Genomic DNA, 26,042 nt, shown 5'->3' on the forward strand with positions numbered 1-26,042 from the left:
ACATGAAGGTATATGAAGGGTGGAGGGGGGAAAATAACATTTTTATATTAAAGTAGTACTAAAAGCTGAGACTTTTTATTTTTTTTCATGGATATAATAATTTTAAATACAGTATAATGCACAATACTAATAAACTTTTACTTTAAATGTAATTGTAATGCCTTATATCACCTCTAGTCTATCGGCCTCCACCTTCTCTGGGTTCAGATGCTGATCTTCCCAGCACAGAGCCCTTACAGTGATTGTAAACGTTGGATTCTTTTCTTTTTAACAACAATCTTGTCATACTTATCCTCTCTGTGTAATGATTTTTCACCGAGCAGCACTGATTCTCCTCTTCTGCCGCCCCCCCCCCCCCCCATGGCACTTCCAGCCCCTTCTGCCTTCAAAGTGCCCCTATAGGAAGCAGCAAAGTATAGTACTGTACAGAGTGTCCCTATAGCAAGGTTAAAAAACCTCTGCCTTTAGAATCACTTGGTTCCTTCTCTTGCTCAGGACTACATTTCCCATGAGGCATTGCTCCTCACACATTCACAAGTTCTCTGTCATCTACTGACATGTATGGATGGTTTACTGAGCTGTATGTGTGTTGCACTGTATTTTCTGATATGTAAACAAATAATGCATTCTGTATGAAGGACAACTAATCGGCTGATGATTAATCGATTACGAAAATAGTTGACAACTATTTTCATAATCGATAAGTTGACGATTATAATCGATTAATCGATTAGTTGTTTCAGCCCTAGTTGCGAGAAGTCATATTGTATAACAGCTGTTGTATTCAAAAGCCATTTACAGCTCCAGCTGTTAAGATTGCGATCTCGACCTTCAAAGACCTGTTTAGCCAACAAGCTTTGGAAGTGACACGTCTGTGTGAAATGTCCATCCACATATCAAAGAATGTCACCAAAGACTCAGATGGGACTTCAAAGAAACTAGATAGCTAGGTTCCACCCACTTTAGAATGTATAAATTGTATTAGGTGTCCTAGCTAGCTAGAGCAATGTTTATCAAATCAACAGAATGTATGTACTGAGTTGCTCTCCAAACACGTACCTACATGTTTGTCTAAATAAATATAATTTTCAATTTGGCTTCAACAGTCAATATGTTACTGAAACCGATACGTTTTGGGGTTTCCCTTACACCGCTTACCAAAAGGCTGCTGATTGGCAGCAATAAATGACCAAACTTTCCACTGCAAGGTGGTGATCCCCTTCTGATCAGATTTCAAAACTGGTAATGGAGTTGACGCCTGCCAAAAGTGGAAACGCGTTGGAGTAGTCAGCGCCTGTCACTTCACACGGTCTGCATTGCAGGCGGCCGTGTTTTCTAACACCGTGCGCCATTTGCTATTTATTCCAAGGCTTTGATGTAACTAACAAACGGCAATTGTTATGAAGGTAATGCACTGTTAGTTCCCTATTTTTTTTCTGCACACGTCCCTCATTGCATATGGAGGTCATTAGCTGCTTTGTCATGGATGCCGGTTTTGGAATCTGATCAGAAGGGGACCATCACCTTGCAGTGGAAAGTTTGGTCATTTATTGCTGCCAATCGGCAGCCTTTTGGTAAGCGGCCATTGCTTTACTCCATACTTGGAGCACCTGGAGCAGTTCATTCTAACTAATTGACTGTGTCACTGGCAGTGAAACCTCTACTTATTTTACACATGGGATTGGACTTTTTATTTTCTCTATCAACTGTTTCTAAATAGCATTTAACACCTTTTGGCACATTGTATAGAAGTGTATAATCACATACCACTTGTATTTATATGTATCTATTACACATCTGTTATTTTGTTTTATATATTTTCACATGTATTGAAGTAATTCAATGCTATATATGTATCTTCTAGGATAGCGCACTTTAGTATTCATTTTTCACATTTATTCTCCATTATTCAGGATCACAAAGTGCAGCAATCCACCCTCTAATCAGCGCATCTTTATCACTTTTTTTCCGTGTATAATTGATAAGCAGAGCGCTCTTAGATGTGTTTCTATTTACGTTTATGTATCTGTGCTGGGATTGGGAGGCAAGACAGCGCCACTATATCATTTGCTTCTCTCCCTGAATGGGACAAGCCTGTTTGACTTTCTGTTCATTCAGAGGTCTGATATTGAGGCTCCTTTCACACACTGTCCGTCAAACGGACTCCGCTTTTCTCAGCGGGGGATCGAGCCGCCGATCCCCCGCTGAGCAGAAGCATGACACCTGTGTCTCTGCGCTGTGTGCGGAGACACAGCTGTCAGTTCCCCATGCATCTCTATGGGGAAAATCGGATGGGAACGGACCGTCAGTCCGTTCTCATCCGATCCGCTGGACGGATGGAAAATAGGGTTTCCATCTGTCCAGATTTGACGGATCGGGTTGGATGTCAGCGGACATGTCTCTGCTGCCATCCGATGCCCCATAGGAATGCATGGGGGGACCATTCAGATCTGCCAAAAAAACGGACAGGCGGATCTGAATGGTCCGCCTGTGTGAAAGGGGCCTTAAGGTGAGTGAGCAATCTATCTGATGGTGGAGGGAGTAATCACCTGCAGGGTGATTCATCTCTGGATCCCTTTTAATTTAGGTGGATAATTGACTGTTTTGGGCTCTTTTGCAGTCTATGAGAACTTGCTTGGTCTATAGCAGTGTTTCTCAACCTTTTTTCAGTCAAGGCACCCTTTAAAAGTTATGTACAGTTTCGAGGCACCCAATTCTAAAATGTAAAAGCTGTTCTAATAGTTTTACACAAGGCAGCAACATCCACAAGTCCAGGTAAGACACCCAACATTAGAGGTGATTTATTCTTACAAAGCAAATACACTTTTGCAAACTGGTTCTAGTATTCCAATGTTTCTCTTCTCCCTCAGTTTTTCTCCATCGCTCATTTGATTGAGAGGGGCAGGGGAGGGTCGAACAAGGATGCTATGCAGGCAACTGACATCCTCCACATCAACTGATGATGTCATTGATTGTTAGGACACCGGTAGCTAGAAGGTTGTAATGGTGCACAATGAACACCTGTGACTTGGTGTAACTAAAAAGGCAGGCTTCATCCACACACCAGCTTGTATACAATTTTTTTAGCAATTTTTAGGCATTTTGCCAAGGCACCCCTGAATAAACCTCAAGGCAAACCAGGGTGCCTGGGCACCCAGGTTGAAAAAGGCCAGTCTATAGATTCACTTACTGAACCTGTCCATCTTGGATGCTTATTCCGTTTGATTTGCTGTGTTGGTTGTGCTACACTTATTTGTCTGTATATACACAGTTTCTCACAAGTAAGTACACCCCTCACATTTTTTGTAAATATTTGATTATATCTTTTCATGTGACAACACCGAAGAAATGACACTTTGCTACAATGTAAAGTAGTGAGTGTACAGCTTGTATAACAGTGTAAATTTGCTGTCCCCTCAAAATAACTCAACACACAGCCAATAATGTCTAAACCGCTGGCAACAAAAGTGAGTACACCCCTAAGTGAAAATGTCTAAATTGGGCCCAATTAGCCATTTTCCCTCCCCTGTGTCATGTGACTCATTAGTGTTACAATGTCTTAGGTGTGAATGGGGAGCAGGTGTGTTCAATTTGGTGTTATCGCTCTCACTCTCTCATACTGGTCACTGGAAGTTTAACATGGCACCTTATGGCAAAGCACTCTGAGGATCCGAAAAAAAGAATTGTTGCTCTACATAAAGAAGGCCCAGGCCAGTGATGGTGAACCTTTGCACCCTGGATGTTTTGGAACTACATTTCCTATGATGCTAATGCACTCTGCAGTGTAGTTGAGTATCATGGGAAATGTAGTTCTAAAACATCTGGGGGGCCAAGGTTTGCCATCACTGGCCTAGGCTAGAAGAAGATTGCCAAGGCCCTGAAACTGAGCTGCAGCACAGTGGCCAAGACCATGCAATGGTTTACAGGACAGGTTCCACTCGGAACAGACCTCGGCATGGTCGACCAAAGGAGTTGAGTGTACGTGCTCAGCATCATGTCCAGAGGTTGTCTTTGGAAAATAGACGTTTGAGTGCTGCCAGCATTGCTGCAGAGGTTGAAGGGGTTGGGGGGTGGGGGTGTCAGCCTGTCAGTGCTCAGACCATACTCCGCAGACTGCATCAGATTGGTCTGCATGGCTGTTGTCCCAGAAGGAAGCCTCTTCTAAAGATGATGCACAGGAAATCCTGCAAACCATTTGCTAAAGACAAGCAGACTAAGGACATGGATTACTGGGACCATGTCCTGTGGTCTGATGAAACCAAGATAAACTCTTTTTTGTTCAGATGGTGTCAAGCGTGAGTGGCCGCAACCCGGTGAGGAGTAAAAAGACAAGTGTATCTTGCCTACAGTCAAGCATGATGGTGGGAGTGTCATTGCCTGGGGTTGTATAAGTGCGGCCGCCGGCCGGCACTGGCGAGCTACAGTTCATTGAGGGAACCATGAATGCCAACGTACTGTGACATACGGAAGCAGAGCATGATCCCTTCCCTTTGGAGACTGGGCCGCCTTGCTAAAGAAGCTGAGGGTAAAGGTGATGGACTGGCCAAGCATGTCTCCAGACCTAAACCCTATTGAGCATCTGCGGGGCATCCTCAAATGGAAGGTGGAGGAGCGCAAGGTCTCTAACATCCACCAGCTCCGTGATGTCGTCATGGAGGAGTGGAAGAGGACTGCAGTGGCAACCTATAAAGCTCTGGTGAACTCCATGCCCAAGAGGGTTAAGGCAGTGCTGGAAAATAATAGTGGCCACACAAAATATTGACACTTTGGGCCCAATTTGGACATTTCCACTTAGGGGTGTACTCACTTTTGTTGCCAGCGGTTTAGACATTAATGGCTTTGTGTGGTGTTTATTTGAGGGGACAACAAATTTACACTGTTATACAAGCTGTACACTCTCTCAGTGGTCCTCAACCTTGGCCTACAGGGCCCACTAACAGGCCAGATTTGCAAGAAAACTGAAATACATCCCAGGTGATATCATTTCCTGCTCAGTGATTGCATTACTCTAGTCTGCATCTCCCCAAGGTAATACTTAAAATCTGGCCTGTTAGTGGGCCCTGAGGACCGGAGTTGAGGACCACTGCTCTACATTGTAGCAAAGTGTCATTTCTTCAGTCTTGTCACATGAAAAGATCTAATAAAATATTTACAAAAATGTGAGGGGTGTACTCACTTTTGTGAGATACTATACCTGTATGGGGTTTTGGTAAAATGACGACTGAACCGTGTTCAGCCTTCAACTCAGATTTTATCTTTTTTAGCTTCTTTTTGATTTTTATTATTGTGTTTGCGCTGATTGATTTGTTTATAATAAACTGCTAAATACCTTTTCTCGTCAGCAGTTTATAGCAGTCTTGTGACTTCTATCAGTGTCTGGTTAAAGCTTGTAGGAGGAGTTTTCATTCTCCTCTGACTGTACTATGAGGCAGAAAGACCCCCTGACCCTCGGTCTGATCAGTGCCGATTGGCCTTGTGTTGATCACATGCACCCTCCCAAGAAAAACAAAAACAGTATAGCAATGCACACCAAACTGAGCATGTGCAGTGTGCCCCCCCCCCCCCCCCGGCTCTGTACTATCAGGAAATGGATTGGGGACAATGGAAGGAGAGGAGGATCAGAGAGATAGGATTAAGCAATGCAGAGGATTAACCCCTTAGGTTCCACAAGCATGCTTTACTGCATCTACACACTGATTTTACTGTTGTTGGTTTAGTAACACTTTAAAGCTGGATACACATTATACAACTTTTTTTGGTAGATTTACCTTCAACAATGTAGTACAAAGTCCGGCCTGATTGCATACAAATTGAAAGTGTTTAGGTTTGACCTCATATTATATGGTTTTGGTAAATCTAAAGGAAAACATCTAAAGACAATTGTATAGTGTGTATGGCCCATTAGGGTAAATGTAGAATGGTCCCTTCTGAGTGTTTCCTTGCTTTACTATGAGGATATTCGGCTAACAGACAAAACCAGTCATTGTGCCTCAATAGATTTTATTAAACTTCAGGGAGGGAGGGAGGTACAGGCAGAATGGGGAGGGTCAGGCCCAGCTGTTGCAGCTGTCTGTGGAGGGATTGTGAAGTCTTTTTGTCTCATTCTTCAAACTGCCAGGATAGAAAAAAAAGAAAAACACGTTACAATTATACAGCAAATATTTGATGGTTATCGGTAATGTGTTAAAATTCTGCTGCTTGAAATATTTACATTGTATTTGCACTATCCACTGCACACCGGATATCGGGATATAAATGGAACCTCCGGATTTTTAATGCACGCAATCTGGGGTCATGTAAATTGGACACTGTGGGAGCTGGCGGCCATCACCAATCGTTTGGAAGAATGACAGAATGGTGGTCTGCCTATGTAAACAAGGCAGACCGCTGTCCTGTCAGCTAGTTAAAAAAAGAGAGATCTTGTGTTTCAGTTAAGCTGAAACACAGATCCCTCTTTCCCTCTACTGCATCCACTCCCCCCCACAGTTGGAAAGCACTCCCTAGGAGTACACTTAAGCCAGGGGTCTCCAAACTGTGGCCCGGGGGCCAGATGCCGCCCTTTGCTTGCCTTTATCTGGCCCTTGGGGCACTATTTATCCCACTGATATGGGGCACTATTCTGCCCTCTGACACTAAAAATGGGGCATACTTCCTGCCACTGGCACCAACAATGGGGCACTATTCCTCCCCCTTATACCAAAGATGGGGCACTGTTTACTCCCACTGATGCCTAGAAAATGTTCTATTCCCGCTGGCCACAGTCCAGCCCTCCTAAAGTCTGAAGGAGAGTAAATTAGCCCTTTGTTTAAAAAGTTTGGAGACCCCTGACTTAAGCCCTTGATCACCCCTGATGTTAACCCCTTCCCTGCCAGTGTCATTTATACAGTAACAGTGCATTTTTTTTTTTAACACTGATCACTGTATTGGTGTCACTGGTCCCCAAAAAGTGTCACATAGTGCCAGATTTGTCCACTGCAATGTCGCAGTCCCGCAGATCGCTGCCATTACTAGTAAAAACAAAAAAAAATTAATAATAAATAAAAAGTACATAAATGTGTCCCATAGTTTGTAGACGCGATAACGTTTGCGCAAACAAATCCATATACACTTATTAGGATTTTTTTTTTCTACCAAAAATATGTAGCAGAATACATATTGGCCTAAATTGATGAAAAAAAAAAACCTCGATTTCTAAAAAAAAAAATTTATTGGGTGTGTTTTCTAGCAGAAAGTAAAAACATTTTTTTTACAAAGTTGTGGGTTTTTTTTTTTTTCAAATACCACCAAAGGAAAGCTATATTTGTGGGAAAAGTCATGAATTTAATTTGTGTACAGCATCGCACGGCCGCCCAATTGTCAGTTAAAGTAACGCAGTGCCATATCACTAAAAATGGCCTGGTCATTAAGGTGGGTAAAACCTTCTGGAGCTGAAGTGGTTAAAGCGATAGGCAATTTTAAATAAATAACAAACATGTTGTACTTACCTGCTCTGTGTAATGGTTTTGCACAGAGCAGCCCTGATCCTCCTATTCTCGGGCCCCCGCCAGCGCTTCTGGCTCCTCTCTCCGGAGCCACTGGTCCTGCATGTCTATTCACACACAGTTGTGCCTTGGCCCCGCCCCCTCTCTATACTCATTGGCTCACTGGCTGTAAATTGACAGCAGTGGAAGTCAATGGCTCCTGCTGCTGTATCTGCCAACACAGGGGAAGAGTCCCCAGGAACCCGAGGCTCTCGGGCACATCGCTGAATTATTGGTGGGGGGGGCGGGGTCTTCTGTACAGAACAGGGTTTTTTCTTTTTTTACCTTCGTGCATAGAATGCATGAAGGTAAAAAACCTTGAGCACTGCGCCTCTCTCTCTCCCCTCACAAGACTTAGAGGCAACAGTGAGCACCATTGGTGTTGCTGCTGTCATTCAAATGCTGTGGGGGTGGGCGGGCGGTCCACGCTGTGTATTTCAATAGATGCACATAGCCCAGCTTGAGGTCAAGCCCGCATGTGTTCCTCCATAACAAAAGGCTTTCTTTGGGGGTGCACACAGACTAGAAACCAGGAGCACCGAAAAGGGGGGATTGGGGCTGCTGTGTGCAAAACCATTGCACAGAGCAGGTAAGTATAACATGTTTATAAAGGTTTGCTTTTTTTTTTTTATTACTTTTAAATACTTGCCGACCGCCTGCCATGTATATACTGTGGCAGTGTGGCTCTATTGCGCAAAGTGAGGTACCTGTACTTTTTTTTTGTTCAATAGCCACTAGATGACTCGATTTGGCTAGCAGGGATGTCAATCAACTGATCCGACAGTCCTGATGTCCACCGACCACCCGTGATCATCCCCAGGAGAGGCGAAATGGCGATCTGCCTATGTAAGCAAGGCAGATCTGCGTTCTGACAGGGATCTGTCAGAGCATTCCCCACACTGTTAGAAAGCACCCCCTAGGGACAAATTTAACCCTTTGATAGCCCCATGATGTTAACCCCTTCCCTGCCAGTGTCATTAGTGCAGTGACAGTGCATTTTTTTTAGCACTGCTCACTGTAATCATGTCACTGGTCCCCAAAAAGTATCCTAAGTGTCAGATGTCTGATTTGTCCACCGCAATGTCGCAGTCCCGCTAAAAATCACTGCCATTACTAGTAAAAAAAATTAAAAATAAATAATTAATAAAAATACTGCATCATTTGGTTTGCGCAAAGGTTATGGCATCTACAATTAACCGTATCTCAAAAAATGGCCTGGTCATGAAGGGGGTAAAACCTTCTGGTCCAGAAGTGGGTAAAGCACAACTAGTATAAAGGTACAGTTGTCCTTTTAATGTAAAGAAACCACAGTGTATGACAGGGTAGGAGTTGTTTGGAATACAGGCAGTGACTGGGGAGCAACAAAACGTCATCTTTTTAAGCCATGGGCAGCCAGAAAGTGAAGTACATTGGCTCTATAATACGTTGACAAGGTCCCATTAAGTTGGCCAAACATGCTACACAGAGCTACCAAAACTCTGTAATGTAAACCACCAATCCACTTCATATCCGATCAGGCAAACTCTCACCTTATCTAGTTAATAAATCTAAAAGACGATTGTACGACCAGACTGGAACATGTATGGGCAGATTTAGGGCTTGTTCACGCCAGGAAATGTCATGCCCCATGCTGTGGTGTTTCTGCAATATCCTATTCGTCTATGTTAGATCTGTTTTCATACCTCATCACAAGGCATTGGGAATTTTAATGTTGGTTACAGCTTACCTGGGCTGAGTCCTGCAGTCTGTGTTTCCCTAGGACGGGGTAAACCCCCCCCTGCAAAGAGAAATCAACATTTCTGTATTGGTTGGAACAACGGCACCAAAAAATAAGAGCTCAGCTTAAAGTACGTAAACTTAAATGTTCCTTTTTGAGGGAATTTTGAAGTGTTAAACCCATGTGAGGTTTTTATTTTATTATTTATTTATTTTTTTTGCTTTTTATCCCTCTGTTATTCCAACTGGTTACTATTGGCAAATCCAAAATTTGTCCCTGGAATGGTGGTAAAGGGAAATCTATAAATGTGGACACTGGTTTTGGTGACAGCTGTCTGAGGGTGTTTTTCATCACTATGGATATATTTATTTTCACTTTGTTTCCTATGTAGGAGAGCAAGTGAAGCCTCTCAAATGGGACATAAAGAGGAACAAAAAAAAAAAGACTGACACTGGTCTTAACCATTTTCTACTCTATCCAAAAAGAAAACGAAAGCATACATGTTTATCTAAAATTGTTGAATATACATATTTATCTGCTTGTCAAACAAGGTGGCTCTACTGCGCAGGATCACATACCTAGTACATGACCCTGCACTTCCAGGACTGGGCTCTGGGGTGCGCATGTGCGTCGTCCCATTATCGCTGTGTTTATACACAGTGGGAGCTGATCTGCGGGTACCGTGGACTCGATGTTCGCCGACACCCGCAAATTATAAGTCAGAGAGCCAGAACATCGATCTGCCTTGTAGGGAAGGCATTGATCCTGTGTTCCTGCAAAGCAGGGACGTGGACTCATGACTTCCCCTAGTAAAAGCACCTCCCCCACAGTACACAAACACTGACTAGGCACACATTTAACCCTTTGCCTCTGATAACCACTTTCCAGTCAGTGTCAGTACAGTGACAGTGCATATTTTTACCACTGAGCACTGTATTCGTGCCACTGGTTCCCAAAAAGTGTCAGTTGGTGTCCAATTTGTCCGCTGCAATATTGCAGTCCCACTATAAGTCGCTGATTGCCACCATTACTAGTAATAAAAAAAAAAATATCCCATAGTTGGTAGACACTATAACTTTTGTGCAAACCAATCAATATACGCTTATTGGGATTTTTTTAGGCGAGTACATATTGGCCTAAATTGATGAAGACATTTGATTTTATATTGGATATGTTTTATAGCAGAAAGTAAAAAATTGGCTTTTCTTTGTTCATAGCGCAAAAAATAAAAAAACGCAGAGGTGATCAAATACCACCAAAAAAACAACAAAAGATGTGCAGCTCTTCCTGTGATAAGTAAATAATAATCCTATAATGTAAATAATGTCCCGATCTATAAATGTGACTTAATTTCACCAAATCCTCAGTGTAACCTGAAATAATTCCAACAATGTGCTTGACTAGTCTAATCACTCACCAGAAAGTCGAAAAAATCCAGCATGAGATAAACATCACCCAATTAACAATTCATCACACATGTGCACCTTCACCAATATGTACACTCACCAGATAATAAATGATAATCCACCTTAGATCATTATTCTGAAATGTAGAGACCTCTTGCCCTGGTATATTGGTAGGACGGTGGTAGGGAGGGGCCTACGTGCTGATGTCATTGCCACCGAGTCCTTGTGGTAGGAGCAGGGACTGATTATGTAAGTTCTTGGCCTTACTTGTTTTAGGCTGCAGCTTTTGTACTTGATTTTAAGTTTAATAATGTACTACCCTATATGAGCATCATTTGGGCTCCTACGGGTGAGTTTTTTTTTTTTTTTTGCATAGTGCCCGATTCTATCGGGGACCACCATACTACCAATATACCAGGGCGAGGTGTCTCCTCACTTTCAGGGTAATGACCTGAGGTGGATTATCATTTATTATCTGGTGAGTGTACAGATTGGTGGAGGTGAACGTGTGTGACAAATTGTTCCCAAGCACATTGGGTGATGTTTATCTCATGCTGGATTTTTTCACTTTCTCTTTCTTTTTTTTGCTGGAATTATTCCGGCTTACACTGAAGATTTCGTGAAATCAAGTCACAGATTCATATATCGGGACTTTATTTACATGATTGTTATCACAGGAAGCACTGCACATCTTTTGTTGTGTTATGATTATTTGAAGGTTGTGTGTTCACCTTTTGTGTGTCAGCTGCTAAAAGAGTGCACAGCGCTAACTTATAAGGACATACATTTTATTTGGGTACAGCATTGTATGACCGCACAATTGAAACAAACAAAGATAAAATTCCCAGTTCAATTTGCCAACCAGTCTGCTTACCAACCAAATTGGCCTGTCTAACAGTTTGCGTCAATACAGGGGTTTAGTTAGCACACATTTGCAAACGCATGTGAAAGCTGCAGGGCCACGTCAAGGCTCCCTGTTACCTGCAGTCCTATGACCGCACAATTGTCAGATAAAGTAATGCAGTGCCATATTTCAAATAATGGCCTGGTCATAAAGAGGGGCAAATCTTCTGGAGGTCAAGTGGTTATTACATGCATGCTAAGTAATGTGTAAGGGTGATATTTCCATTTATTTATCACCTCTAACAGCACTTTCCCTGCCAATGCCTTAAGTGGGGTACACACTAGTAGAAAATCTGCTGAAAATTCCCGTCCGAGGTAAAAAACGATTTTCGGCTAGTGTGTACACAACTTTCAGCAGCCGATGCCGACATTTTTTACGAAAAAAAACGGAGGGACAAACGCCAAAATTTTTATCGTCCGTCCCCAGACGACCAATTTTCGTTTAATGTTTATGCAGTACGTCTTCGAAAAATCGGATACGAAAGACCGCGCATGATCTGAAGTTGCTGACGACCCGGAAGTCTAAGAACAAATATCCCCAAAAAAAAAAATTGGACAAGAAATTTCGTGAACATTATGCACTGTCAACTAAAAAACGGTTATGACCGCTGAGCATGAGAGAGAAAAATCGGAGGATATTTCGTCCGATTTTCATCAAGTGTGTATGAGCCTTAAAGCCCCATACACACGATCAGATTATCGAACGATCTGTCGTCCGTTTTTTGTGGCATGCTAGTCTGATGTGGAAAGTGAAGAGGTTATTTTCATACAAATTTTCCCGTATGACAGAATTCTACTTCAGAAGTGATGTCATGTGTTGGGTTGCTTTGTATGTGTTCTTTCTCTCTGAGCATGCCTAGTCTTGCTCTTAAGATTTTTTTCCGTCTAAATCTGTACTAATGAGACGAAAATCGGACGTTGTATTACGGACGATAAAAATTTTATAGCCTGCACATCAGGATTTTTTTCGGTTAAAAAGTCGGAGTCGGCTGTCGAAAGCACCATACTGAAAATCCGAAAATCAGCAGATCGGTCGTCGGACGAATTTTCCCTACAGATTTTCTTATCGTTGTGTGTACGGGCCTTTGGTCTCCCTTTTTTTTTTTTTCACCTAAAAGGACAGAAATATCTTTGGTCAGGATTTATCCAGGATAACCATCTCCTTCCTAGACTGAGACACCAGCTGAGAGATGACGTTTGTGCTCATAAATGTCAGGTACAAATCAGCCCTCTGTTACATCCTCTCACCTTGCATTTTGTTACAAAGATAAATTGAACTGGGTCTGACTCTGAGTGATCCCTGGGGAAGTGGAGACTTAGTAAATGCTTCATTCTGCCTGCAGCAAATGGATGACATTGTTCTTGCCTCTTAGTCGGGCAAAGTCACTTGGCCTGGAGCCCAAGAAATGCCTTCTATTGAGAGAGTTTTTCTTTTTTGTAAATTATACTATACCTGTATGTTTGGACATGTTGGGAATATACTTGGAAATGTACTGGTAGGTCCTTTTTAAAATGTTTTGATTGACAGATTACACATCTATTGATATGATTAAAGTGACTCCTACCTGCAGGCTCACTTTAACCCTTTCATGATCCCAGGTCCTTGAAGCCTTAATCTGCATACGAAATGTGTCTACCTAAATAATTTTCTCATTATTTAAGGACCCTTTAAGGGTTTTTTCTATTTGATATACACTTTAAAAAATAATATACCCTGCAGAAGTGTGTAGGCTGATAAATACTGTGATTTTATTGTTGCAGATTAGGATTAGAATCTATATAGGTAGCTTTAAAATGAATAAGCAATACACACGTAGATCATTACCCGGTTATCACCTTGGTAGAAACGACTTCTCTAGTCCGTGCACGCAATTTATTGACTTGCGCCTCTGCGACATCAGCGCGCTCTTCTGCATCATCGAGTTCATGTTGGACCTTCCTGTACTTTACAAGGTTGGAGTTGGCCTGAGTCTCCTGTTATGAATAGAGAACAAAAGTCTGTGAATTGTCTGCTAAAAATGAATGAGCCACCACATCCGATAAATATGTTCAATCAGAGCACAATGTTAAACTTCCAGCCTCTACTTGTAACTACAATGGTCAAGGTAGATGTATGACAAAGTACACATTCTGAGTAGTATTTCCATGGCTAATGGTTACTTTGAGCTTTATCTAATACATGTGAACAGAGCTGAGTAAGCACATAGGATTTATTGTATTTGATCCAGTCACTGTAGAAGCAAAATATCCAATTTTATATAGTATACAGCCAGTGCTGTATTTTGGCCTAGGCCGACAAGGCCCAGGCCTAGGGCGGCACTTTGCAGGGGGGCAGCAAAAAAGCCTCTCCCCCCTCCACCTGAGACTCTATTGGCCACTGGTTACTAGAGCTGCCTCTCTCACCCCCCCTCTCTCTCTCTCACTCTCACACCCCCCCTCTCATCCCCTCTCTCTCTCTCCCTCGCTCACCCACCCCCCTCTACCTCTCTCACCCACTCCCCTCTCCTCTCCCCCCCCCCATGAGAGATCTCAGAGGTTAATGCCGGGACTTGTAGTCCTTCAATTTTGGAGGGAGTCGAATCCGTTAAAAAGCAGAAGCAAATTTACTTAGGAGGGGGTGCCCGATTTTAGTCTTGCCTAGGGCAGCACAAAACCAAAATACACCACTGTATACAGCACAGATTAGTTACAATAGAGGGCTACACAACCCCTAGACTTTTTTTTGTACCCCTGCTGTTGTAACTTGTCTTTTCTCAATAAAGCTTTTAGACCTCCTGTGGGCCTTTGCCCAGGGCGACAGGGTTAGAGAGGTGCACTACGAAGCCTCAAAAGGCACAAACTGTGATCAATGTTTTTATTTTTGTTCCCCCTCTTCTGTTCAACTCTGGACATCCATGTCTACATTTGTGCTGTCACTAAGCTCTGATAACTACTCAGAGAGCTGCATTCTCACTCTGTGTAATCTGTACAACTAATAAATCAGTTTGACTGCTCCGGTCTTGCTCTGCATTTATTTATTATTGGATTACATGTTTAGATTGTCATTATGGACCTTTAGTTGTACTTCAAAGTCTCAAAAAATGAAGGGAGAGTTTTTTGGTACAGAGACTTCATTACAATTCTGTATGTAAATAAATCTCTTTTCTGTTTTCCGAACAAATTTTTTGTGGGTATACTGCCTGTGTTGTACGTACAGTGCAGTGTACAAGCCGAGTCCATTCCTGCCATCATACTGTTATTATTCTTATACAGGTTTTATTTAGCACCAACAGTTTGCACAGCGCTTCATAAAATAAAAGGAGACATTTCATTTACAATGCAATTTAGAGAAACTGTAAGATGATGAGAATGGAGCCAGATGCTAGGACAGTACCTCCAGTAGGCATTTGAAAGAGATAAATAAATAATGGTCACCCAATAGCTGAATAAAGCAGATGCTGGTCTGGAAGATGTACAGTAATTGGCAATGGGGCAAGGACAGTGAATGTGGATCTGTCAACGCTGGAGAAGAGCAAAGCGTGTGGCAAATCTTCCATATTGTACAAGTATGTTGTGTAAATTTACACGTTATGGAAAGCGTCCTGCCAACCGTCAAGTTTTGTTCCTTTTGAATTTCACTGCCCAAAAAATTGGTAAAATACAGTAGAAAAGTGGAGAAAACGTGCACCAAAACTTCTTCTTATACAAAATACCACTTTAGCTTTTATGTAGGTATGTTATTACTTACAGCCTCCTCCGACTGGCGCTTGTAGCTCTTGACTTTCATCTGGAGTTTGTCTATCAAGTCCTGCATTCGTGCCAAGTTCTTCCGGTCTTCTTCAGTCTGCAATAAGGACGGGGCAGAAAATGATCTCACTCTGTAAATATGCTTTAGAATGTCCAGTCTTCTTATGGTCTTTAGAGAGTATATTTTGCCAAAGAAGCTAAACCTCATTTCGGAAGAAGCTTTTCACATTTCCTGTTCTGAAAAAGCATTCATCATTGATCTCTCTTTTCCAAGATCAGCTGTATTGAGAACAACCACTTTGGAACATACCGGTTTGTGCTAGTGTCAGCATGAAAGGAGAGTTGGAGGTAAGATTGAGTTTAAAGGGAATTTGGCAAGAAAGATTAATGGAGGTTACCATTGATGACCTTGCCTTTTGAAAATGATAATTCTCTGGCTGTCATTCTAATGCTTTGTCTTCAATGCTGTTGACCCAGAACAAGTATAGATAAAGGTCATTTTGGGTCCATGATTTGAAAGCCGATATAGCCAGAAATCAAGCATTTCCAAAAGGTGGACTGCTATGGCTGTCCTCCATCATAAGCATCTCACTTTAAGATTTAGGAAGAAGGATCTTCCTAAATATCTTTATGCTGTCACACTGATTCAATGACATCAACTTCTATTTTTCTTAGTGTGCGATTTCTTTAACCCACAAATCAGGAAAGCTGAGCCCTGCATATCTAGGATAAATCACTATTGGTTGGGAACCCAGAAGAGTATTCCTGGGTACCAATGATAATAGCAGTAGCTGTGGGTCCACTTTAAGGCCCCTTTCACACGGGTTCTTCCGTTTGGCGGACTCCACTTGCTCAGTGGGGGAATTGCTCCGCTGATCTTTGCCGAGCAGGCGAATGACAGGTCCGTCTCTGCTCACTGTGCAGTCCCACTCTCCTCTATCTATTGGGAAATCGGGTGAAAATGGACCGCCAGACGGATGTAAAATAGCACCACCATCCGTCTTGATTTTAGAGACAGTATCGGATCAGATAGCGGTGGATGTCAGCGGGCATGTGTCCGCTTGCATCTGCTGCTCTATAGGGGAGAGTGCAAGGTCCGATCAGGTCCACTTGAAAAACTGAGAGGCAGACGTGATCGGACAGCCCGTGTGAAAGGGGGCCTTAGGCAGGACTTTTTATTTTTATACATTTCCTATTAAGTTTTTTACCTGATAGGTGAGTTCCTTTATCCTCCGCTCGTACTTTCGAATTCCTTTCTGAGTTTCAGCATTTTTCTTCTGCTCAATCTCCAGCTCCCCTTCCAGCTCTCTGACCTGTAATAATATCAGTAATGATGTGAAAACAGATACCAACACTGAAGAGCATTTAGAACTTGCTTCATTCAAGTATTACTAAAGGCAAAACTTTTTTTATGTTTTGGATGGAGTGGAGAAGGATTAGTACCTTGTCAGTTTTTATTGCTGTCTGTGCCCCCATTAGGGAGATTCACCCTCTCTACTTGTCCTTTTTACAGTTATCATTGAAAGTAAAAGAAAATTTCAAACTTTGGGTTGTCCCAAGAAAAGTAATAGAGCAAATCTTCCAATGGGGACTCTAGTTCTGGTGTCCTGGGGGTTCCCAAGGAATTCCCTTAATTTGCAGGGATTTTATCTCACTTCCTGTTTTGGCTATGGGACATGAAGTGAAGGGAAATCTCCACAATGGGATACAGATGGGGAAAAAAAACTTTGACAGGGGTTATAACCATCTCTTGCTCTATCCAAAATGAAAAAATAAGTTTTGCCCATAGTTCTACTTTAACATGGGTGAGTATATAGGATAATACCTCTTGCTGAACCTTAATTCCTTCATACGTTCTTTATTCATAATTACACTGGGTAAGTAAAGCTGGCCCTACATTATACAATTTTCTTATTCAATTTCATTTAGATTTACCATCAACTATGTAGTACAATGGCCTGCCTGACTGCCTAAAAATATAAGGTGTTTAGGTTTGACCTCATATTATATGGTTTTGGTAAGTCTAAAGGAAAATTGTTTAAGAAAAAAATGTATAATATATGGCCAGCCTTCAGACCCGTACACACAATCAGAAAATTGTAAAAAAAATACCACTTTCGACGCCATCGTACAATAATCTGATCGTTAGTACACAGCTTTTGAGAGCCGATTTACGACAATTCATGCAAAATTATATGATGCGACAAGCATGAAAATGTTTTGTGTTTTATGAATAGGATATTAAGTGGGGGCCGCAGTGTGCGAACCCCAGCAAAGCAAAATGGAAAGCAAGTAACCATTATGTACCGACTTGATATTGAACAATATAGTTGTTACTTATGTATGTCATACTATGTAGAATGCAACAGGAGGAGCTAGAAGACCCAAAAAACTTCCAAATGGAAAGGAACAGAGTCGGAAAATATGGTAGAGAGATTTCACTGCTGGAGTATCCAAGATATGCTGTATAAGAAACCAGAGGACGATTTAGCCCACCAAGCTCCATCAATTATTATAATATCCCTGTTGAGTGGGTTGACCATTTAGGTACAGTATGTACTAATGTCATATGAATAGTAGTGTGACATACATTATGGAAAAGAATAGGTGACAAACCTTTGCTTCCAGCTTTTGAATTTGTTTCTTCCCTCCTTTCAAAGCAATTTGTTCAGCCTCATCAAGACGCATTTGCAGGTCTTTGATTGTTTGCTCCATGTTCTTCTTCATTCTCTCTAGGTGGGCACTGGTGTCCTGCTCCTTCTTCAGCTCCTCTGCCATCATGGCTGCCTGGAAAGATAATGTGAACAATCTATTTAAACCAAGGCTTGACCCCAGTTTATACGTGTGGTGATAGTAGTTATATTAGTGCACTTGCAACAGAAACAATTGAGTGCTGTCCATTATACTTTTTTATTTATTATTAGCACTAATTTCCAGATTTTTAGGACAAGCTTTGTATCCCCTTCTTCAAGGTCCAAGCAATACTAAGACACAGAGTTTTAGCAGAATGTTAAGTGAGACAATCTCTAAGGGAGAAAAAAAAAGACACAAACATACAAAGCAATGGTAATTAAACATGGATAGGTCAGCCATTCCTCCATGAATTGAAATTTGACCAGTTGAGCAGGGATTGGCCGAATTTCAATCCATGTATGGGCAGGGTGGTTGGACAGAAAGAAGTCCAATCTACCGATCGACTTCTGTACAACTGCCATGTTGGAAATTTTCTGCTCAGTCAGTGACGCCGGCAGCACTGATCAGTGAATTCTGATGGTGGGGAAGTCTTCCCTGCTGTCAGAATACAAATCCCCAGCCCCCTGGAGTGTGTGGATGGTGGAGTAGAGTCTTTTTTTTTACGTTCAACCCACTGGTGGATGAACTAAAAAAAAAGAATCGTCTTCTATGGGCTGCCCTAGTGAAATGAGGAAAGGAGAGGGCTATGGACTGAAAGGGGGGGAAGAGTCACAGAGGTGGTAAAACCCCAGTTTAAAGAAATTTAAGCAGAACTGTCTAAAAGGATAAGTTCACCTTTTAAAAAAAAATAAAATAAATGCACAACTTTTTGCAGGTAAAAAAAAAAATGTGCATTTATATTTTTATAAATTTTTATTGGAAGCCTGTGAAGAATTGCACCAGTAATCATCAGATCACAGGTGCTATGCAGGACTCCTGCAAACTGTCAGTGTAAGCTGTCTGCTTGTACCGTGTATGGGCAGGCAGTTACACAATGACAGCATTAATAAACTACCTAGAGCACTCAACACAGCCCTGGTAGTTAATTGAGACCTACAAACTGACCGCCACAAAGGCTGTTGGTAGTTGTAGTTCTCCCATTCACAGAACTCTGAATAAAAGACGTGGCCCGATTGGGCGGAGCCCTGCATGCGGGGGCAGCTGCAGCAGTGATGTGTTACATGTTATAAAAGGTGACCTTATCCCTTACGTTTTGTTACATCACTGAAAATCAAGGCCCTTTGAGTGATTTCTCAGCTGGCTGTCCAAATCAGATGCAGTTTAATATTTCATTACTTGGACTAAACTGGCGCTATCTATTTTTCTGTAGATGGAACAAGGTTGCAAACAAAAGGTTCTAGTAACCATATTCACCGTTCCTTCCCTTGTCCCATATGACATATTACAGGTTCATTTTCTAGCTTTTTCCGCGATTAATCTATGGAAGGGGAGTTGAATCGGTTTCTTACATCAGTAATGGCTTTCTTGGCCTTTTCTTCTGCATTCCGACATTCCTGGACTGCTTCCTCCACTTCAGTGCTTAACTGAGAGATGTCAGCGTCCAGTTTCTTCTTCTGGTTAATAAGTCCAGTATTCTAAAGAAGGAAACGGTCAACATTTATTAGTAAGCTAAATGGTATCACATCACATATATAAGAACAGCTAGTTGTTTCCTCTACATCTCAGTTACACCTTTTACCCTGCCCACAATATTGAAAAAAAAAAAAAAACACACACACCCCTACTTGTCAAATGCTTTGGAACACCCCCATATTTCCATTGTTTAAACCATGTAATTTTTAACTAAATGTATTCTAAATTTTTGACTCATCAAAGTAGCCACCTTTTGCAAATGTAATAGCTAAACACACTTGTGGCATTCTTTCCACAATGGAAATCAAATTTTGTTTGTTCAGGGTTTGAAGGGTATCTTTAGGCATTACCTATAGAGTGTAAAAGGTTTAGACCTGTCAAGTTTATGTCTGTGTCCCTATTGGAGAGAATCACCCCTCTATTTGTAGAGAGACGAAAAGTGAGGGAAAATCCCAAATTTTAGCATTGTTCCCAAAACAAGAGGCGAGGGGAAATCTTTCAATGGGAACACCCATTCCAGGGACAATTGTATAGAAGGGAAATTTCCTCATATTTCCTGGTAGATTTCTGGGACAGGATGAAAAAGTAAAATTTCCCCAATGTTATACTAATTCCCATGAATGCTTTGGTACAGGCATTTTTTTTAAGCGCTGCGCAAACTGTTGGCGCTATATAAATCCTGTATAATAATAATACAGGCTTTAGAGTTTTTTCTAACCTGGACTTAGTATAGAAGCATGGTGTTCTCTTCTTTGGTAATGGGAATTCTGTTCAATTTTATAGAACCTGATTTCATACCCTTTTAGGAACAATACATGCATAGTAGATCTGCAAAATTCTCTGTGAGACTATGACCCCTGAATTACCCACAGCAGATGGATGACCCCAACCATCGCTTCCTGAGCTTTCTATGCCATCATCCTACCCCTCAGGGCGCGTTTGGTTGAGGACTACCACTTCAATATCATATAGATGTTGTATGATTAGGATGAGGTGGTTTTGTTATCTCCTTATGTGACACTGTTGCTTGACATTTACCTGTAAAAATGTGTACTTTATTGTTTTGTCTAAACCTCTTCAATAAAAAATATTCAAAAAGAAAATTTCCCCAATGGTACAGCAAAAATTAGCTTAGCAAGGGTTTTACTCTTCCCTATTTTACCAAAATTTTCCCTATTCTACCAAGCTATTGGCTGTAGATTCACTGGATAGTGTTCTGGTCCTTCTAACTTGTTTAATTTTTCTTAGGTAGTTCTGACATAAGCCTAACTAACATCTAAGATCGTAAGATAGTTATTGTCTGTAATACACAGGGAAGATGATGCACAGTTGCACTACAGTATGTCAGTCTGCCACTTTTAGCCAGGATACAAAGGATGACTGTTTTAGGATAGCATATATTTTTCTACAATATTACTCATATAACAAATTCCCACCATGCTACTGTCATGCACAGTTGAGACACATTACCATCATAAACAGATTTCTCTAAACTTGAATGACCCTATTGGTACAGTATATTGTTCAGTAATCGTTGTTTCGCTTAACGACCGAGACTTTACATACAGTAAGTTCAAGGTCAAATGTGACTTTAAACATAAGTATACATAGATTAAGTGATATTTTTTACAGACCTGAGAGTGTAGTAGGTTGACCCTCTCAGTGGCTTCTAGTAGTTCTTGCTCTGCCAGTTTCCTTCCTCTCTCGGCTTGCTCCAGTGCTGCCCGCAGTTCCTCCACCTCAGCCAGTAACAAGTTATTACGTCTCTCAAGGGCTGCAGCTTGTTCTTTTAGATCATCATTGTGTCGGAGAGTGTCATCGAGTTCGATCTGCAAGTCCTGGAATTAATATATCAACACATGAGTTCTCCTGTCCACAATGGTTCCTTCCTCCATTGTGGATAACATCAAAAAGAACAAACCTTGATCTGGGATTGCAGGTGACGGACCAATTTCTGAGACTCTGCAGCCTGCCTATTGGCATGATTAAGCTGGATTTCCATCTCGTTCAGATCGCCTTCCATCTTCTTTTTGAGTCGGATGGCCTCATTCCTGGCTTTTGCCTCTGCGTCCAGACTTGCCTGCATGGACTCCATAGCGCGCTGGTGGTTACGTCTTTGGGAAATAATTAATTTAGCAGGAAAATAAGATAATGCCATCAAATAAATGTTTCAGTGTCTCTCAACTTCTAGAAATAGTTTAAATTATATTCTTTAACACTTTTTATTTTCTTAAATAATTTTTTTTATACAAAATTGTTCTTGTTTAAAGGAACAATATTGAAAAGAGCATCAACACACTGATACCTCCACCCCTATGATATACATGGGTTTTTATTGGCAGTAAATTAAATTAATAAATAAAGTAAATTAATGCTTTACTTCTCACTGTTTGCATCACAAGAATAGGTCTACACAGGGCATTTTTTCTCAGAGAATAGGTGCAGGAACTCCTCCCTTCTGAGTCACCCTTCGTCCCGGCCTGCTACCCACCTCTGGGCACCGTCCCTTGGTTCCACCCCCTTCTCACTTCCAGTACCTCTGCTTTTAGAGAATACAGAACCAACTACTACTAAGTAATTTGTATGGAATTTGTTAATGATAACAAGCAAGAAGTCTCTTCCCCAATAACAATAACCCCCCCCCCCCCCCACCAGCAACAATGGACTCCCTCACCGCAGCAACAACAGATCTCACAGCAGCCAGCATCACTAGACCCTGCAGAAGCCAGCACCAATAGACCTCTCCTTCAAAAGTAGATCCCTCCCAGCAACATGACCCCCCCAGCAACTTAAAACCCCCTCACCCAGCAACAAAAGAACCACCATGCAAAAATAGATCCCCATCAGCGATAATAGACCCCCCATCACACCCCATCACTCCTTGCCATTACATACATTAAGTGCTGGAGGTGCCGGAGCTGCATTCTCCTGCGTTCCGGTTGAAAAGAGCCCTGCGTCTACATAGTACAATGTCCCTTACATTTCCACCATAACACAAACCAGTCTTACCTAAGGTTTTCAATTTCTTCATCTTTTTCTGCTAACTTCCTGTCCACATCTGCCTTAATTTGTGAGAGCTCTAGCTGTATTCTTAGGGTCTTACTCTCTTCGTGTTCAAGAGCCCCCTAAATTTCAAAGGAGCAGAAAACGAGCACCAATATTAGAAATGGAAATGTAAGCAACTAGAACACACATCAATTTATATTAAGCCACTTTCCCCCAGCTTGCATCTACTATCTCTTACCTCTGCCTCCTCTAGAGCTGCCTGGATGTCACTCTTCTCACTTTCAAGGGCCTTCTTTACTTTTTCCAGTTCATGGATCATTTTACCACTGGCACTGATTTGATCAGTGAGATCAGCAATTTCCTCTGGAGTGGGGAGAAATGAAACATAGCTCACATGGGTTAGAAAGCCTGTCTTGGCCTTTAAGGAGCTACAGCTTCAGACTGGGCTAACCAACCATGGGTGCCAAGTAATAGATACTGTTTGAATATAGTGTGTGTATGCGTTTATGCGTGCGTGTGTACATTTATATTTTATATTTTTTTTACAATGATTTCTAAAAATTGGAAGTAACTTGTTTTTCTGCATTTTGATGTGTAACACATGAAAAGAACCATTTAGGGTCCACAAGAGAAATCCAATGCAACATTGGCTACCAACATTCATTGTAGGGAACCTGCCAGGATCTGGATTGATAGAACCGAAAATTCTACTTTAAAAGACACCTGAACAACTGTGGTCATTTAATAATTCCTATTGTACATTAATATCTTATTTCCTGTTGGATATGATCAAATGCAAAATGCATAAACTTTATTCGTTTTGAATATAATTATGTAAAGCCTAATTAAAAAAGGAAACATGCATTATCTTTGCAATAGTGTGACTAATGCGTGGAGTGGACAATTGGGCTGCAGTTACATTTTTAATGCCAGTTACCTTGTAGATTTTTGTTCTCGCGCTTCATGGTTTCCAGATTATCCAGAGACTCCTCGTATGCGTTCTTCAGTTTGAAGAGCTCAGTACTCAGACTACGGGACTCCTTTTGTGAAGCCTCAAGCTCGGCCTGTGTCTCCTCATATTTCTGCTTCCACTCCGAAAGGATCCGGTCAAAATTCCTCTGTTTCTTGTCCAGGGCTGCGGCAGCAGAGTTGGCACGTTCCAGATCAATGACCAGGTCTTCAATCTCAGTCTGAAGTCGATGCTTGGTCTTCTCCAGTGAGGAACACTTGGCATTAGCAGACTCCACTGCCTCCTCAGCATCCTGTAGCCGTGCTGCCAACTTCTTCCTGGAAAAGAGGCATTACAAAATGTTACCAGGATGACAAAAAGGCAGCAGTCACCAATATGATCAGTATCTGAACTTGGCTTACTTGGCATCTTCCAGTTCTTCTGTCCTCTGAATGGCATCAGTTTCATACTTGTTCCTCCACTGCGCTACCTCTGCATTTGCTTTTGATAGAGACCTCTGTAGTTCAGCTTTGGCTTCCTGTTCTTCTTCATATTGTTCTCGCATGAGGTCACAGTCATGGCGGGAAGCTTGTAATGCATGTGCTAAAGCATTTTTAGACTGGAAGAGAAGATAAAAATTGTTATAACCCTTTGCTCATTGTCATTTAAAGTTTCTTGATAGCCTGAATAAACAGCTTACATTTATGGTTTTAACTGGCAATTAATGGAGGAGTATCACCAAGAGTGAATGGGAAGTATATTGGGAAAAAAAAATAAAAGATTGCTTTTACCTGGCTTTTCATCTCAGTATTATATCTCCTTATGGTTTAGAATCTTAAATTAATAAATTTACTAAAACTATAGAGTGCAAATTCTGGTGCAGCTGTGCATGGTAGACAATCAGCTAATAACTTTTTTGCTTTGAGAAAAACAAACCTGGAAGCTGGTTGGTTTCAATGCACAGCTGCACCAGATTTTGCACTCTCGAGTTTTAGTAATTCAACCCCTCTGAATGTTAGTTGCATGAAGAATGACTTTGTCGCTGACACCTTAAAGTGGTCTTAAACCCAAAAGCAAACATTTGTTATATTGAAGATTACCAATTCTTAGATGTGTTGGCTGCTTTATTTTTCTTTTTTAGGCTTTCTTTCCTCTATTTTCACCTGGCGATACAGCCAGTAAGTCTTTTTATTTCAATATAAAAATCTCTCTTCCAGATGTATGATTTTACAGGGATGGGGCAAACCGTTTGCAACTGGCAGGGGTCCTTACAATGACCAGCTGTTATTTATTCATGAAAAACCTTTATCCCAAAAGAAAACAAAAAATGTTGCTCTGATTATAAAATATGAGCTGGAGTTTGGCTTCAATTTGTTAGTGTATTTAAATCTTCCCCCTGTGCTCATTCATTCAGAGTGGAGGCATTTTATTACAGAAGGGGTCTTACTGGCCAAATCACAGAGGGGAAAAAAGCCTAAAAGAAGCCTAAAAAAAATAAAATTAATGCAGCCAGCACAATGATTGGTAAGCTGCAATATATTACATGTTTGGTTTTGGGTTTATTATGGCTTTAAGTCAAAGAATACCATCTCGTAGACACAAGTGACCATTTAAGATCACAGACTCACCTTTGTCTCCTCTTCTAGTTGCCGCTTCAGTTCTTCAATGCTCTGAGTGAAGGAGGCTTTGCCTCTGCTCAGTTGGTTGACAAGAGATTCCTTCTCCTCCATCAATCGAGATAGCTCTCCTAACCAAACCAATGAAAAAACATAATTTATTAAGTGCTAAATAATAATTAAATGTAAATAAAAACATCTACAACTCTTTTGTAGGTCATAGATATTTTGTATCTACAGGATTTATTATTTGGATTACCACCAAAAAACAATATTGTTCCTAGCTATTCTAAGCTTCTGTTATGCAAAGTTAAGTTGGCCATACACTTAATGGCTTGTCAAATATCATTCGAAACTACTTCAACATTGAATTGGCTTTAACATTTGATTTTGGAACATACTGAATAAAAAAAATCCCATTTACTGTTAGAAAATTGTTCGTTTGGGAAAAAAATGTCATCCTGCTCCTTCAAATTTTCTCATCACGATGGTCGAATATTGATTTGACCCCACTAATAAATAAAAAAAAAAATCAAACGGACCTTCCTATAATAAAATAATGTCGAACTAAATTCTGCTCGTGTGTAGCTAGCTTTAGGGTGGGTTTACATGGGACTCTGAAACAAATCAAACACAGCAGGTAAAAATGGCTAACTTTTAAGCTGCAATTACCATGCATTTACACACCTACATGTCTACATTTCCGTGGACTGGCATAGAAAAATTAAATCAGTGCATAACAGCAACAAGAATAAGAATGTGAACATTGCTCCATATGATCCAGTTGAAAGTTATAGTAAATAATTCTGAGTTCCAGACCCTCCAGGACGCTTTCTTTTACCCTTAGTTGGTAATATCTCTTGAAGGATGGAA

The 26,042-nt window shown here is 41.2% G+C and overlaps 1 protein-coding gene across 1 annotated transcript in view; it reads right to left on the reverse strand.

The window, feature by feature from the left end:
• Positions 1 to 5,984: 5,984 nt before the first annotated feature.
• The window catches only part of MYH7B (myosin heavy chain 7B), a 77,263-nt gene continuing 57,205 nt past the window's right edge, over positions 5,985 to 26,042 (reverse strand). The window contains exons 31-44 of the mRNA XM_082272767.1: positions 25,182 to 25,300; positions 23,976 to 24,172; positions 23,542 to 23,891; positions 22,843 to 22,967; positions 22,608 to 22,723; positions 21,520 to 21,712; positions 21,233 to 21,436; positions 19,475 to 19,600; positions 17,889 to 18,059; positions 16,481 to 16,585; positions 15,274 to 15,369; positions 13,383 to 13,520; positions 9,247 to 9,297; positions 5,985 to 6,111 (exon numbers count right to left, since the gene is read on the reverse strand). Of these exons, the coding sequence (XP_082128893.1) occupies positions 6,100 to 6,111; positions 9,247 to 9,297; positions 13,383 to 13,520; positions 15,274 to 15,369; positions 16,481 to 16,585; positions 17,889 to 18,059; positions 19,475 to 19,600; positions 21,233 to 21,436; positions 21,520 to 21,712; positions 22,608 to 22,723; positions 22,843 to 22,967; positions 23,542 to 23,891; positions 23,976 to 24,172; positions 25,182 to 25,300 (2,003 nt within the window). The 3' untranslated portion in view covers positions 5,985 to 6,099. The remainder of the gene's footprint in view (positions 6,112 to 9,246; positions 9,298 to 13,382; positions 13,521 to 15,273; positions 15,370 to 16,480; positions 16,586 to 17,888; positions 18,060 to 19,474; positions 19,601 to 21,232; positions 21,437 to 21,519; positions 21,713 to 22,607; positions 22,724 to 22,842; positions 22,968 to 23,541; positions 23,892 to 23,975; positions 24,173 to 25,181; positions 25,301 to 26,042) is intronic.

This window comes from Pelophylax lessonae, assembly GCF_965119305.1.
Source record: "Pelophylax lessonae genome assembly, chromosome: 11".
NCBI classification, from domain to species: domain Eukaryota; kingdom Metazoa; phylum Chordata; class Amphibia; order Anura; family Ranidae; genus Pelophylax; species Pelophylax lessonae.